At 37.4% G+C, this 16,866-nt stretch overlaps 1 protein-coding gene and 2 long non-coding RNA genes across 6 annotated transcripts; 1 reads left to right on the top strand and 2 right to left on the bottom strand.

Moving 5' to 3' along the window:
• Positions 1-733: 733 nt before the first annotated feature.
• On the top strand, positions 734-3,091 carry LOC141338274 (uncharacterized). Of its 2 annotated transcripts, XR_012355809.1 has the most exons (5): positions 734-799; positions 1,416-1,519; positions 1,862-1,971; positions 2,048-2,174; positions 2,871-3,091. It is a non-coding gene; the product is annotated as an uncharacterized lncRNA (long non-coding RNA). The 2 variants fall into 2 exon arrangements; XR_012355808.1 differs by lacking the exon at positions 734-799 and having other exon boundaries at positions 1,331-1,519.
• A 251-nt stretch (positions 3,092-3,342) lies between these two features.
• LOC141339114 (uncharacterized) lies at positions 3,343-5,304 on the bottom strand. 3 transcript variants are annotated; one of them, XR_012355895.1, is made up of 5 exons: positions 5,031-5,304; positions 4,628-4,673; positions 4,462-4,539; positions 3,816-3,951; positions 3,343-3,717 (listed from the first exon to the last, which is right to left on the bottom strand). It is a non-coding gene; the product is annotated as an uncharacterized lncRNA (long non-coding RNA). The 3 variants fall into 3 exon arrangements; XR_012355896.1 differs by having other exon boundaries at positions 3,816-4,092; XR_012355894.1 differs by having other exon boundaries at positions 3,816-4,539.
• A 10,285-nt stretch (positions 5,305-15,589) lies between these two features.
• LOC141338044 (uncharacterized) lies at positions 15,590-16,629 on the bottom strand. The gene has a single exon (XM_073843613.1). The coding sequence runs from the start codon at positions 16,595-16,597 to the stop codon at positions 15,590-15,592; it is 1,008 nt and encodes a 335-aa protein (XP_073699714.1). The 5' UTR covers positions 16,598-16,629.
• Positions 16,630-16,866: the final 237 nt, after the last annotated feature.

The raw sequence follows: 16,866 nt of genomic DNA on the forward strand, positions 1-16,866 counted from the left end.
GGAACAAAGGGCTGTCTATATATTATGCCAATACAGAACAGTGTGGACATCTCCCCTTTACCGTACTCGTCGAAAAAAATGCAGAAAGCTCGATGTGCAAAATGTCATACAGACATGCCTGTACAATTGCTGGCTATGCATGTCCAGAATTGTAAGACAGACATATGGATTAACACCAGTGATTGTGAATCGGTAAACTCTTTATTTATTTATTTAGTTTAATGTTTTCATTTAGTAGATAAAATATTTAGCAATCAGTAAAATTGTTCACTTTTTCTAATATGTACATAATCAGCATTAAATTTGTTACAGGAGTCTGGAGATTTTTTGTCATCTCATACGGAAGAGCCACCCATTTTTTCACAGAACTGGATTATGTCAATGTAGGTTGTTCAGTGCCGTGCTTAGTCCGGTTTACTTTAACTATGCATAATTTTTCTTCAGTAACTTTTGTATGATTAACACACCAAATACAAGTCAAAATCTGTTACTATAAGACTATTCATTTTATAAATTAGTAACAAAATAATTTTGGGTTACTTATTCTAATAACCACAGTTCATGTCTTTATGTCCAAAACTTGCATAAAAGGACCCTAGAGATCCTACAGTAAATCCTACAGAAGTGCCGTCAGCTTCCAGAAAAACAGATCATTTCAGTGGCAACTTAATATCATAACTTGCAGGAACTACAAAGTGATTTGTTCTCACTTTAAATCCTATCTTTTTTTTGTTCACATCCACAGTTGGGGGATGAGTTGGATTCTATGGATTCATCTTTGGCAGTGATGGATGTCAAGGTAAGATGAATGCATGCAGGACTATTTACCACATTCTTGGAGTCCCCCAACAAAAAGCGGGAGGGGGTTTGAGATGTTGGATTATTTCCAGTGTATTTGAAAATCACTGTAGAAGGAAAAATTATTACATTTAATTTTAATGTTATTTCACGAATGGTTATTAATGGTAGTTCATTGAAATTTCAGTACTTTTATTTAATAATAGTAATGATTTTAAGTTTGCTTGAGATCTTGTTTCTTGCTTTAAGGATTTTTTTAAACATATTTTTCTGCATCTGTAAGGTATCTTGTCCTGTGTGTTCAGCCATGTACCCAGAAGAAATATGCTAATTGTTTGAGATAGGAATTTTGGGTTTTCATGAGCTGTATCCCAAAATCATCCATTTTAAAACAATAAAAGGCTTGAACTACTTCAGTTGTGTTGTAATGAATCTAAAATATATGAAAGTCTAATGAACTTTTTCACAATATGCTAATTTTTTGAGAAGGACCTGTATATATACTTATTTATTTATTTTCCCACACTTCAGGAATTGTATACCGTATAATCGTGTATATTTTGGTAATATTCAAACAAACAAAATTACTCAAGTACTGTCTTCACTTTTGTTTTTAGATTGAGACAGCAGACACTACAGCATTGCTGGACATCTCTGAAAGAGTGGTAGCTTGTGGGTACACTGGACCACTAACATCTGACAGAAAGGAGGACCTTGTCAGGTATGTGTGACATTTGTAGTTCTTTTTAAATCTGGCTCTCTACTTCCTTTTCCTCTCAAATCTACTCATTAGGGTTTAGATTTTTTGAACACTTTAAGCAGACCCATTTCCCTTGCTTTTCCGATTGTTCTGGAAAGCATAACAATATCACTGAATTTCAGAAGTGCACCCTTCCCCCAGACCTGAAAGGTCACAATTTCTATAGTCAATGTAAATTAAACCAAAACTCTTCTTAACCTCTTCCTAACCCTAACTATATTGTAATTTCATAACTACATAATAACTTCTATTCCTCTTATTAACAAGGTATTTTCTATTGTAAACACTATTTACTTTATGTAGTGCTGTTGTCCTGCATTCAACTGTCCGAATCCTTCCAGTGCTGCAGCAGATGTGCAAAGGATTGGAACTCTATGGCCTTCATGAAATGATCAGCTTTTACTTTTGAAAAAGTAAGTATTGTTACTTGCATTTTTACATATGATTTTGAGTGGTGCATAATAAAAAGTTGTTCTTTTTGATTGGCAGCCTGATGCAGATTTCCTCACAACGGCCCTTACACCCATTTTAAGTGAGGTGGGCTCAGTCAAAAGACAGAGGGAGTTGCGAATTGTGAACTATTTACAAGACTTCATTCAGAGCCTTGAAGATGAAGGTAACATTGTTACTCCGAATTGTTGTAATTACATCAGTTTTAATGGGGTGCACTCAGCCAATACAGTGTTGGGTATTATGGATGTAACTAAAGATACACATAAAAGTGTGTTTACTAGGGCTGGGTGAAAAATATTGGTATTCCTAAATCCCAAGATTCGATAAGCCTAGCCTGTTTTTATTTAATGGATGGAACATTGTAGTGCACATCCCATCCAATAAAGCGCAGTAAGCTTTGTGCTTTGGTATTTTTAATACAGTGTTTTTCAACCCAGGTCCTGGGTGTTCTTTAATGTTGTATGTTTGAACAAATCTGTTAAGTTTTTATGACAGCCACTATTTATGTTCATATTTATATTTACAAAAAACTGAATTACTATGTAATTGTAACTTATAATAAAGACTTAAGTGTAATTTAAGCAGTTGTATCACGCAAATCAGTCAATTTTTACCCTCTATATTATAATGTAGTACCAACTGACTCTCGTGTATATTTTTCAGCATAGTCAAGATTTTTTTTTTTTCTTGAAAATTTGGCATGTACTGTACCTGATATATATCCAAAACCTTGATTTTAATCTGTAATCGAATTGCAAGCTTGTGATTGAGAATCGGATCATGAAATTGGTCAACCCAGCCCTAGTGTTTACATTATTCATTTATAATACTTAACATTGTAGATTTGCTTTTAATTTAGTTTCTTGCAGAAGGAAGCAACAGCACAGAGAACAGAGGTGAGGACGACAATGAACAAGGGGATAAAATGGGGCACTACACCAGCGGAGATGAACAAGAAGAAAAAATCACTGTCAGCAGCTTCATGCAGTGGCTGACTGGTCAAGGCCACGTTCCCATTTCATCCACGCAGAGAGAAAAATTCAAAATACACGTAGAATTCAATCACGACTGTCAGCTTCAGTACGGTCAACAGCGTTTGTGCTATCCTCTCGTAAACGCGTGCTCCTGTACCATCACCTTGCCCACCCAGCACTTGGGGAATTACAAAGAGTTTCTGTGCATTATGCGACAGGCTGTGAGTAAAAGTAAAGAATTTGGTCGATCATGAAATAAATTCTTAGTGTAGTGTTTACTTCATATACTGTTTAGTCTGAAATACTGTTATTAGTTTGAAAAAACAAAACAAACAAAAAAAAACAGGAATTTAACAGTTTTAATATGTATTCTGTAGTTCGTTTCTTTATTGTTCTTAATTCTTTGTTGACAGATTGTTACAAATTGTTTTCAATTCAGAAAGTACATGTGCTCACAAAGTATATTTGTATTCAACAAATTCCAGTGCACAATAAAATCTGTGTCTTTAAGCTTGCTTGGTGTTTTGTTTCTGTTCAATTAATATGATAGATTTGTTGAAACAAACTCCCGACAAAGCAAATACAGTTCTTTGACAGGGACATTAGCACCAGTTGAATTCAGCAGGTGTTCGAGGGCCCTCAATCTATCTGGACTCGGAGGGCATTCAAATTCTGGAACAACAACTCCCAAGAAGCTGCTGTGTCCCAATCCAGGTCTGGCTCTTCAATGTCCTGAAGGTATAGCAGTTAAATACATGGTTAAGTATCTAGAGTAATACCTTACCATAAATAGCAGTGTGCTGACAGGAAGTAAAGCAGTGGTACAATACCTCGTAACTCTCTAACTGGCCAGTATTTGTGTGTATCAGTCCCATCTGCCACAGCTGCTCTGGACTTCGATTGCCCTCTGAGGAGAGTGGATGATGTTTCCAGGCTTCTGTGAATGTGTCCAAATCTGCCTGAAGTCTTGGGAGGAAAGTGTAGTGCACACAGAAAAGTTCCTCAACCACCGACAAGTCAAGCAATCCTTCTGCCTCCAGCGAGTGCAGCATGTCCGAGTACTTGTTGGTCACCATGATTCTGACATCACGCCAGAGACGCTCAATCCTATTACAAAAACTTTTTTCTTTTTTTTTTTTTGTTTCTTTTTAAAGTGTTAAAATAAATAAAACGGTGCATATAATACAGCTGAGATTAATTATTTTTAAATGTAAAATATTCTGTTACTTCAGCGACACTGAAAAGCTACCTACAGATGTACTGGTCAAAAAAAAAAATATCATAATTTGTTACATTTCCATCCAAGAATCTGACCATGGGATACATATAACATATTTCAGAATGGTTGTTTAAGAAAAAGCCATAAACATACTAAATCACTGCAAAAATATTTCAACAGGCAGTATAGGTTGCTGAAAATAATTTTTTTTAAATAATTCTTTGATATTTTAGAAATTGCAGAAAATTGTACTTTACCTTTGATTATGGACACTTTTACCGGCTTTGAAACTTCCACGGTCTGGTCTGCTCTTGATACCAGATGACTAGTAAACACTGAATAAAAATAAAAAATAAATGAAATGAAATAATAAAAAACAAGGTGTGACCTGTGTTTTTTCAGAAACAATAAGTGAAAACATACCTTCCTGGAATAACCATCCACACCACCAAATATTATGATGTTGTATCTATTCACAAGACAGAAAAACAAAAGACAAAAACTTTTTTTTCTAATTGTACAGTAATTTTATTTTGTGCTACAATTCCTGTGGCCTTTTTCTGTTGTTAGAAAAGAGTAGCAATTAACTTTAAAAAGTGTTACTTTTTCTATAAAAATGTTTAATATGAAGGTCCTCCAAAAGATGCCTTTTTACGATTTGCTGCAGAATAGAGATCAACAAAATAACATAAGAATAATAACATCATAAGAACATCAACATCACGATGCTTATCAATATGAACAAATTTATTTTTCATCCAAAGGTCCTTTGAACCAATTTGGGATTTACTATCATGTACACTTACTTAATGGACACTTTACTTACATTGCTGTGGTTGTAAGTAAAAATATAAAAATGGCTAGGTAAGCATATATATATGTAAACAAAGACGAAGAGTGGGCATCTAGGGTTACTCCAGGTTATTATTCTTCATCCTTTTCTTCAGAAGCTGCAGCAAATCTCTGGTCTTCACCAGATGGCCCAGCCTCTTCCTCACAAGCGTGTAATGACAATTCGATAGTCATAGGCTTCACTAAACGGATTTCAACGGTGTGGCTCTGGATCGTACGGGTTTTGGCCTCTTCAGTATGAAGGCAAATCTTCTTCTTCTTCTTCTGAAGCGTTTTATGGCGGTTGGCAAACCAACTGATAGGTGCTTTACCGCCACCAACTGGACTGGAGTGTGGAACAAGAGATTGGCAGACAAACTACATATTAAAAAAAATAAATAAATAAAAATTATATTCTCTCAAACAGACCCGTCTCTTTCAGGAATGTGATTAACTGTACAAATATTTTCTTAAGTGCTGCTCCGAGTATATTTTCCATTTGAAATTTGACTTTATATTTTCTACATGCATCTCTTAATATTTTCCTTTCATTTTCATATGCATGACATTCCACTATCACATGCTGTACAGATTCAAGTTGATTACAATATATACATAATTCATTTGTATGTTTACCTATTATATGGAGTGTTTTATTGAGTCCTGTATGTTATGTAAGGGATAATGTACAGGCAGCCGGTAGTTATCGCAGAAATAAGCCCTGACAGTGTGATCAGGACCCGACGCGAAGCGGAGGGTCTTGTATCACACTGAAGGGGCTTATTTCGCGATAACTACAGGCTGCCTGTACATTATCCCGCTTATTACACGGCTACTTGCCACATAAGGAAGAAAACTGGACATGAATATGAATTTGAAACCTTTTATTGGCATATTTGTTTTAAATTAACATTTTTATCCTTCCGCGGAGCGATATAGTACCACGTGACTAACATTCAAACTATGTACGTTAGTAAGACAATTTAAATAGATTAATGTCGAAATTTTCCATTGTTAATTGTGGTTTTCCAGTGTTTGTCACAAGATGGCGCCAAACGGTAATCTTTGTTGGCACGGAGGGATTTTAAACATACAAGTAGTACCGGCTATGCGTTATTACTTTGGAGCGGTGATTATTTGAAAAGAACGAACCTGCAAATGTCTCAACTGACCAATCAGAATCAAGCATTCCAAAGAGCCGTGTAATAAGGGGTTATGACCATTTCTTCCCTTCTGTTTCTACCCAAATCTCTTCCCCCTCCAACTATCTTTTGAATGTTATACAGATGTCTACCTGTGTCATTAATATTCAAATATTCCTGCCATTTGCGTTGTGTATGAACTTTAATTATTGCTTTAGCTTCAGCTTTACTTAATGCAATTTCCAAGTCTACTGTTTGTGATTTAAGAGACTGTTTTGCCAATACATCAACCTCTTCATTTCCTTTCACTCCAACATGTGCAGGAACCCAGACAAATGATACATTAAAACCTTTATTATGTAACCTATATATAGCTTGATATATTTTATTTAAAATATCAAGTCTGCATGATTTCCCAGATTGTGTATACTATTGAGAGCAGAGAGACTATCAGATGCAATTACTACATTGTTTTTATTTCTTTGTTCTATCCACTGTAAGCCTAACATTATGGCTACAAGTTCTACTGTATAAACTGAGAGATGATCTGTTGTTCTCTTTTTAACAATTTCCTCACATTGTGGGATGTACACTGCAGCACCTGTGTGTCCATTTTCAGGGTTCTTTGAACCATCTGTGTATATAATTATTTTATTTGCAAAACACATCTCTATATAGCTTTGTACTATGTTCCAGACAGGCATTAGCTTCATTTTCCTTTTAATTTCTTTTTGTAACTGCAAGTCAATGAATGGCATTATAAACATCCAAGGGGATATTTCTGAGTATGGGACAGTAGGACAATACTGAATAGAGTGAAGACAAGCTATCCTTGCTTTAATATTTCCTATCCATCCAAAGCTCCTGAAATTAGATTTGTTATGTTCCCAACACTCCTTCAGTAAGTTGCAGGATGTAACTCACTATGTCCTTGTAGATTAACCCAGTATGAAAGCATAAGTTTCAGCCTTCCAATACTCAGTGGCATCTCCCCAGTTTCTACCTGCATTGCCGCAACCGGAGATGTTTTAAAAGCTCCACTGCATATTCTAAGAGCTTGGGCTTGTTCTATGTCTAATTTCTTAAGGTTAGTTTCAGCTGTTGACATGTAAGCAATTGAACCGTAGTCAAAGGTTGACCTCATAAGAGCCCAGTATATATTCCTCAAGGAAGACCTAGTTGCTCCCCAATCTAATCCTGACAAACAACGCAAGATATTGCTAATTTTCTTACACTTTGATCTTATTTTTTCAATTTGTTGTCTCCAAGTCAGTTTTTCATCAAATAGTACTCCAAGAAATCGGATGACCCTAACTTGTTCAAGTTCATGACCGTATAAGTTTAGTGAAATTCTCTTATGTTGCTTAGAAAAACAAATGACCTGAGATTTAGTTTTTGATATTTTAAAACCCCGTTTATGTGACCATTGTTCCACAACCAAAATTGCTTTCTGCATTTTCTTTTGCATATATTCCACATTTCTTCTAATCCAAATAGCCCCATCATCCGCATATAACGATTTTCCTATACTATGATCAATTTCTTTAAAAATGTCATTAATCATTATATTAAAAAAGCAACGGACTACATACACTACCTTGTGGTGTACCATTTTTATCTTGATATACTTCTATTCCAACTTTAATCATTATTGGATAATGATCACTACCAATTAAAGTTTTATTTAGAACCTCCCATTTCGCGATACTTGCTATCTCCCTTGATGTTAGAGTTAAATCAACTACACTTTCTTTATTTTGAGAACTGTTATATCTAGTTCCTCTTCCATCATTTATACACACTAATTTTTTCTCATCTATAAATTCTTCTATACTTGCACCATTTCTATCTGTGCAGTTACTACCCCATAATGTACTGTGTGCATTAAAATCGCCACACCATATCATTTTATCCTGTATTAATCCACCAACATTGCTCAGTTTATCATAATCTAACCTTTCACATGGGTTATAATAATTAATAATTGTAATATCATCTTGTCCTACCCAAATCTTCACCATTAGTGACTCTTGCTCTTTTCCTATATTAATTACATAATATTTAATTTCATTCTGTAAAAAAAATGCTACACCACCACCTATTTTGTCTTTCCTATCATTCCTTATGTCATTATACCCATTTATAACAAAATCCCATTCTGGCTTTAACCATGTTTCTTGTATGCATATGACATGAGGTTTATCCTGTAAATTTGATATGAACTGTTTAAATTCCTGACCATTAGCAACCAAACTTCTTGCATTCCATTGCAATATATTTAATGTACTGCAAAATCTCCATCCCATGCTTGAGAACTAGTGGTTCCCCCACCTAACATTCTTTCCACTGTTTCTTTTCCCAGACCTTTGATTCCGAGATATTTCTCGGCTGATCTCACTATTATCTTGATCTTCTCAGTCTGCGCTGTACAATTAATCACATCAACAATGAATAAAATAAAATCATTTTTTCCCACTATCAGTGTATCTTCCTTAATCTTGGCACATCCAGAACATGAATTTATCATGTTACCCTCTATAACTTTTTCCTTTGGCCTCTCTACTTCACCAGGTACTCTTCTCACTGCTTCAGCATATGAAATCCCTTGTGCACTCTCTGGACTTCTGCTGCTTTCTTACTGACTTCACATCCACGATATGCTGAGCTGTGCTCCCCTCCACAATTACAACACTTTAATTTAGCTCCTTCGTCACATTTTCCATACTCATGTTCACCTGCACACCTTCCACATCTTTGTTTGCCCCTACACACTGCCGCTACATGCCCATACTTTTGACACTTGAAGCATCTCAAAGGCGGAGGAACATATGGCCTGAGTTCATAACTCATAAATCCAATGTATACTCTTGATGGTAGCCTTTCACTGTCAATTTTTAGCATAACTGCTAAACTATCACATTTCTCCCCATTTCTTGCTGTTTTCAAACGTCTAGCCTCTACTACATTGACTCCAACTACATTGTCTTTAATTTGTTCAACAGAAACTGAATCCCAGAGATAACTCCTCGTACATATTTTTTATTCTCAACCATTGTAACGATCACTTTTTGACCCTCGATATTATTTAATTTAATGGCCTTCTTCTGTTGAGTGCTATCTTTGCACTCTATTAACAATGCTCCATTTCGCATAGCTCTGGCACTTTTAATATCTCCTATTAGTTTGTTTAGTAACTTAGTGAGATGTATTGGGTTCCACTTACCAAACGATGACCCTTCCTGCACTAGTTTCATTATTACTTTATTTTCTCCACCTTGTTCACTAATTTTCGCTGTAATTTCACTTGATCCTTGATCACTCTCAGTCCCTTCACTATTTGAAATGATATTTTGTTGTTTATGGCGTCGACGCTTTCGATTAGTTTTAATGCCTACCAAATTTACCACCACCTACGTCAACTCTTCCTGATTCGCTATCAAATCCGTCACTTCCTTCCTGCCATCTCCTGGCCATTCACAATCCAGCTGTTGCCAACCGCCGTCCCCCAGCTGTCGTCTATGAAGGCAAATGCAAATCAATGCCATTAATCAGCGAGCGCAGCACTGATGCTGGCGTGCGCAGTAACCCAGATACTCGCGCGAACACTTTTATTTTTGTCAGTCGTGGGGCGGGACTTGCTGCTTTAATTGTAATCGCAAACGCCATTGGTTACCTCCTCTATTCTGTACGGTGGCCGAGAAGTGCAAAACACAACAACAAATCGCAACACAAAAAACAAATCTGAAAACCAAATAACAAATCCAGAATCAAAATTACAAATTAGAAAACGCAATATCAACTCTAAAAAAAAAAAAAAAACGGCAAACCATAAAACACAATAACAACTCCGGAAACCAAATAGCAAGTCGGAAATCACAATGACAAACAAAACAACAAAACGACAAGTCAGAAAACACAACAATAAGTCAGAAAACACAACGACAAATCCGTCAAAACGGAAAAGGTAGGTATTTTGTGTGACCGGCGTAGTCGCTGCTGATTGGACGGAACTCCTGTCAATCAAGACAAAACGCTCGATCGTCACGTGATTCACGAAGCCTCAAATAGTTCAAGGAAGTTCATAGCGGAATACATTGAGTTAGAGAGACAGAACTGCGATTTTTTGGTATTTAGTGACAATAAAATAATTTATTGACATTATTTATAAAATAATGTATACACGTATACATAATATACATATCTAGTTGTATAAGTGTTGTTTTTAAAAGATAAAATCCGCTAATATTTGAGGATTAATGTGGTCAGCTATCCTCACCTGCCTTGTTAACATAATTTTAGGTTTAAGTTACCATGGTAAAAGTCCGTGTTTGCTATGTAAACGACATTGTGGTCTGTTACTAAGGTAACTTCAGCCTCTCTATATAAATATAAATATAATATAAATGTGTGTGTGCGTGGGTGTTCTTACAACTTTTACGTTAGTCAAGTGCAATCACATCTTAATGTTCGTTGTTGTTTTACTGATCTCATGGTAAATGTTGAGTTTGTTGTCTTACAAGTTAAAATATTTTAAGATTGAGTGAAAATGAATCTTGTTTAATGTTTTTAATCTTGTGCACCCCTCAATTATTAATATCTAAAATATATATTTGAAATTACCTGAAGTGGTTAAGGGTATGAAGATCACAGGTAATGCCAAATTAGACTGTAATGTTTGTACTGAGGGAAAGTTCATCAACAACAGAAATAGGAAAACTGACACAAAAGCTGGTGAGGCCCTAGAGTTGGTACACACTGACTTTGCATACTTCTATCCATCTTGAGAAGTTGGTTCAATGGGACCTGCTGTTTCATTCACAGACAGTGGTGGCTCCTGACAAATATCTCTGGGGGGGCACCGGTTCCGATGATGGTAAAGATAACCGCTTTAATGGGTAAAATTATGATCAAATTCAGATAGCCAACTTTACAGCATTACATTAATTTGTTTGATTTGGTTTCCCTGTTCCTAGTTGGCAACATTAGGCATGAATTGTACAAACTGTACAGTATTTTGAATAGCTATATTATATTTATCGCAATGGTTCCAAATACACTGAAACACTTCCACCATGGCCATCAAGAGACACATTGTCATCAACTAGTTTGCCCTCTAAGAGTAAAAAAAAAAAACATTTGAAGAATACAACATACAACATACAAGGCCATAAACAGGGTTTGAAAATTAGTGAGGTCCGAAGTAAGGTGTTAAGAATTGTGCTATAACACCCACAAATGCACTACATATAGCCTAAACTTCAAAATAGACAGACATGTAGATGATTGTGAAAGATTTTTTATTCAGTATAATGTTTTACATGGAAAGTTTTTATTTTTTTAGCTGAAGAAATTTGTATTTTTTAACAAGTTATAAAAATAACGTTAGAATAATGACACTGGCATAAAACTAACGTTCAACTTTCCACTTTATAAACGTCCCAAAGTGTCACACTAAATTGGACAAACGAGTCAAAAAACACGCATAATAGGTGGATCTGGCAACAAACGGAGGCTGCTGCACCCGCGCTCTCACTCAACGCGTTCTCAAGCCCCGTTCACTGCGCTAGCTTCTCGCAGCAACATGAATTGCAAACACTTATGTGATATGAGGTGGTTTAAATGGCTAAATAATCATTCAAAGAGCTTGACATTTTATTTGTGAATATAAAAAAAATGACAGAGGGCCTGGACTTCGGCGAACTCGTAGCTGGCTACGACCATGATAACATAAACAATGCACCATTTAATAACACACATCACTTGTATTGAAATTTTGATCACCTCTCTTTTAAGCAGGCAAAGTGATCAATTAACCTCTCATTAAAATCAGGCATGTTCCTGACAAGTTCCCTCTCCATTGAAAGCATGGCCAATGCATTCAGGCGTCTCGCTACGCGTGCGTGCTGTACATCTTCGAGCACGCATCAGAGCGTATTACGAAATTACGTTGGGGCGAGCCCTCCCAGTGCCCATTGAAATGCATTGTAGGGTTCAAAATTTGAAAAAATAAAAATAAAATAAATCTCACAATATAACTCTAGGAGACCGGCTGGGGCGATTTTCAATCTGACTGAGATCGCCCCAAGGGGGCAGGGTTTTAGGTTGGAAAGTGACATTCAGGCAGTTGATTGTACAGTAGTATGCAGACTAGGACCAGCAAAATAAGACTCTTTTTCACCTCTCTTTTTTCGTGTGGCTCAAGGAGGGCGATGCACTATCGCCCACCATGGGCCAGCCGCCCCTGTTCACAGATGATTTTTCAGGGGCAGTATCTGTTTACTTCCTTAAGAACAAGAGTGACAGTACTCTAGCGACAGAGAAGTTCCTTGCAGACAGTGCACCATACGGTAGAGTCAAATGCATAAGATCAGACAATGGCACAGAATACACAAGCAATGCATTTCAGTCACTTTTACGAGAAAAGTTTATAAGACGTGATACGTCATCTCCCTACTCTCCTCATCAAAATGGTACAGCTGAGAGACAATGGCAAACCATCTTTGAAATGGGAAGGTGTCTGCTAATAGAGAAGGGAATACCAAAAGTTCTATGGCCTTATGCTGTCCAAACTGCAGCTCACATCCGAAACAGATGCTATAATGACAGAATTAAGAATACTCCATACTTCATGTTGACAGGAAGAAAGCCAGACCTTTCTAAAATGTGGGTTTTTGGATCAGAATGCTATGCGTACAAACACAATCATAAGAAATTGGATCCTAGATGGGAGAAGGGAATATTTGTGGGGTACAGTAAAAATAGCCCAGCTTATCTGGTATACAATCCACAGACAGAAAAGGTGTCAAAACATAGAATGGTGAAATTCATTAGGAAGAGCAGTGCTGAACAGCAGACACAAACCGATGAAGATTACTTAGAAATACAATACAGAGACAGGACACAGGATAGTGCAAAAACACTGTTCTTTGTCAATAGTTTGGTCTTGGGAAAACAAGGAAACCAAGTTTCAGAGTGCTAGAGCATTTTAATGCCATGACTTAAGACGCGAGGAAATTCTTCGTTGGGAGATGAACGGGGTGCCAAGGAATTGGTATGACTGGAGGGATGAGGCAATAGACAGACATGACACCCGAATCCAATTTTTTGGAAGAAAGAGCCCATTTAAATGGAAGAACTTTAAACGTTTATCCCAAAGGGAAGAGTGCGAGTGGTGGGTACCCCCCGATGTGCATCCACCTAAATACCGGGGGTTGTATTTGGACGATTGGCCTAAGAAGTGGCCTCATAGAAGTCAAACCAGAAGAGCCAAAAACCTGTACGATCCAGAGCCACACCGTTGAAATTATCGCCCTATACACTGAACTAACTTCGTTAAAGACTACATTATCCGAGCTGAGAAAGCGGTGACTTCGCTAAGAAACGCAAAAGAAGTAATAAGTGACGGCCTGATAATAGCTATGATCCTAAAGGGCCTGCCAGATTCCTACAAACCTTTCGCTATCCATACTACACAGAGCAGTGAAGAATTGACTTTTACCCAGTTCAAAAGCAAACTAAGAAGCTATGAAGAGACAGAAACATTTGATGATTAACCCAAATCTGACAATGTGATGAAAGTACACATAGCATCCGTGACCTGCTACCGATGTGGAAACCGCGGTCATTGCGCGATTGCCGCCAAAAAGGCGTACCTAAGTGGTGCAACTACCATAGAAGTTCAACACACAGTGATGAGACATGGATGGACACAAAGATGAAGCAAAACAGGCTACAGGAAAACAAGAGGAGCATGAGAAAGAACAAACATTTGTGTTCAAAGTCAGTCAAACATTTCTTCCAGACAATATTACGATAAAATGGACTAATGGTAGACTGTGGAGCAACATCCCACATCTTAACAGAGAAGAACGATTTCACGAAATTTGACAAAAGTTTCGACCATTTTAATGCCATGACTTTAGACGCGAGGAAATTCTTCGTTGGGAGATGAACGGGGTGCCAAGGAATTGGTATGACTGGGGGGATGAGGCAATAGACAGACATGACACCTGAATCCAATTTTTTGGAAGAAAGAGCCCATTTAAATGGAAGAACTTTAAACGTTTATCCCAAAGGGAAGAGTGCGAGTGGTGGGTACCCCCCGATGTGCATCCACCTAAATATCGGGGGTTGTATTTGGACGATTGGCCTAAGAAGTGGAACCCGTACGATCCAGAGCCACACCGTTGAAATCCATTTAGTGAAGCCTATGACAATCGAATTGTCATTTCACGCTTGTGAGGAAGAGGCTGGGCCATCTGGTGAAGACCAGAGATTTGCTGCAGCTTCTGATGAAAAGGATGAAGAATAATAACCAGGAGTAACCCTAGATGCCCACTCTTCGTCTTTGTTCCTCTCTGAATTTTCATTAAAAATTTCAAAAGTGTTGTACAAATGTCGTTACTGTATTTGTGTGTGAAAAATATACATTTACGTGAACGAGTTATTGAACTTAAATATATCTGCTCTGTCTTTCCATCCTTTTATAATATATATGTATTTGATGACATTTGGATGTTTTAAATGTATTTTTTTTTATTCAATGGATTATTATTGTTTATGATAATGAAATTTTAAATTGTCTTGTTTTGTTTCTTACACAAACACAAAAACAGCTATTTATCGCCATCTTGCGCTAACATGGAGGACTTTAATATTAATTTTTATGTGATTAAATAATACAGTTGAATAAAGATACAATATTTATATATGTTAATAAATAAATATACATATATACACATTTCTATATTACATTTTGTAATTTTTCTGTATTTCATTGATACTTGGCATGAATTAGATATTTCAGACCTTCCACATGGGTTTTGTTGAGTTATATGTTCTCATTAATCATATAAATTAATGTTTTATGTATTTTATTTATTTATTTTTAGATTATACTACTGACTGTTGTATGGCAAAAATGTGCGAGAGTTCGTTGTGTGATATGAGTCATCTCTATCATAATATACATCGCAAAGACGCTCTTTCTCGACATTTCTTCACCACACAGCACTACGCTACTGTTTCAGCTGTTGTTATATCAACAGAAGACGCACTCGGCAGCTTTTTATAACAGAACGCTACCAGCTTTTTTTTTTTTTTTACAAAAAAAAAAACCCGCCCTAGTCAACTTTTTCTTGTCAAAAAAGACGCCAAGTGTGAACACGGCCATAAGTCTCAAGTTGCCACAAATTAAGGCCTAAAGTCATGGCATTAGGGTTAGCAAACTTTGAAAGGGTTGCTAATACAAGGCATTTTAAAGTATTGTTTTCCATTGAAACTATTCCTTTTTTTTTTTTTACTTGGTCTTAAAAACTCCTAAATGTACCTTCACGAAATCTGCAGAAACCCTGAATTTGATATACAAGTATAATGCAAAACTATTGTTCCTTTTTACGTTATCGCCATTGGTTCAGTCTTGCGATGCACAGGACAACTCGCCGACTTCTGTCCAGTGCTTTTCTTTGTTCTTTCTTTTCCGTTTCTTCTCCGCCATTACGATGGCAGCCACAACAGTGAAGACCACCGTGATGGTGATAACCAGGACAGTAACCATCTCTGCAACGCAGAATTCCTCTTTCATCGTGTAGTTTCTGTGACTTTCATCCAAATTGACACAGGTGAGGTTGTCGTAGTCGTCCAGGAAGAGCCGCTTGACATTACAGAGCTTCCGGAAGACTCGCTGCAGATCGCAGTCGCAATTCCACGGGTTTCCTTGGAGCATTATGTGAGTGCTGTATGTGTTGAGACTTAGGAAGGTCTTGAACTGAATGGTGGAGAGGTTGTTGTTAGTGAGGTCCAGTAGAGCCAGACTGGTCAATGGAGAAAGCACACCGACATCCAAGTAGTTTATTTGGTTGTGATGTAAATTCAAGACTTCGAGGTTTCGTAGCATAGAGAAGATGCCATTTTTGAGGAGCGTTAAATTGTTGAAGTTGAGTTGTAGCTGGCGCAGGGTACTCACGGACCCAAACGCCCTCATCTTGATGGTCTCGATAGCATTATGGCTGAGGTTAAGTCTTTGGAGGGCGTCAAAGTGGACGAAACAACTGCTGTCCAAGCTGGTCAATCGGTTCTCAGCCAAGAACAGATCTCTTAGAGACCCGAGACCCTGTGAAAATCCTTCACTCAGGAAGGATATTCGGTTTCGGCTCAGGTCCAACCTCAACAGTCCTTCTAGAAGAGAGAATGCCCCGTTGGCTAGCACACCGATTGAGTTGTCGTTCAGGAGCAGGACTCGAAGTCTTCGTGTGCTGTGGAAAGCTCTGGGCCGGATGGCACTCAGGTGGTTGAGGGACAGGTCCAGCTGTTCGGTGAAGGGTGGAAGGGCGGTGGGCAGGTGGGTGAAATTGCTGCTTGTGCAGTTGGCGATTTTGAGCTCCGGGAGGCAGGAGCAGTCATAGGTGAAGTTGTGGCTCATGGAGATGGACTGAACCTCGAGCACCAAGGGAAGCACGAATAACAGATGCATCCTGGAGGTTCTGAGGAGAAACAAAGAAAATTTGTGAAAAATAAGCTTTAAGATGTGCTTTTAGATGTGCCAGATCTTTCCCAAGTGGTTAAACATCTGGGATATTTAGTGCATGGTTATAGGTTAGAATCACATCCGATCAGCTACTCTTGTGATATTGCGTTTATACAACAGTTCGATGGCACAAGTGTGTAAATACTTTAGAAACAACAACCCTC

This window comes from Garra rufa, chromosome 7 (assembly GCF_049309525.1).
Source record: "Garra rufa chromosome 7, GarRuf1.0, whole genome shotgun sequence".
Classification (NCBI taxonomy): Eukaryota; Metazoa; Chordata; class Actinopteri; order Cypriniformes; family Cyprinidae; genus Garra; species Garra rufa.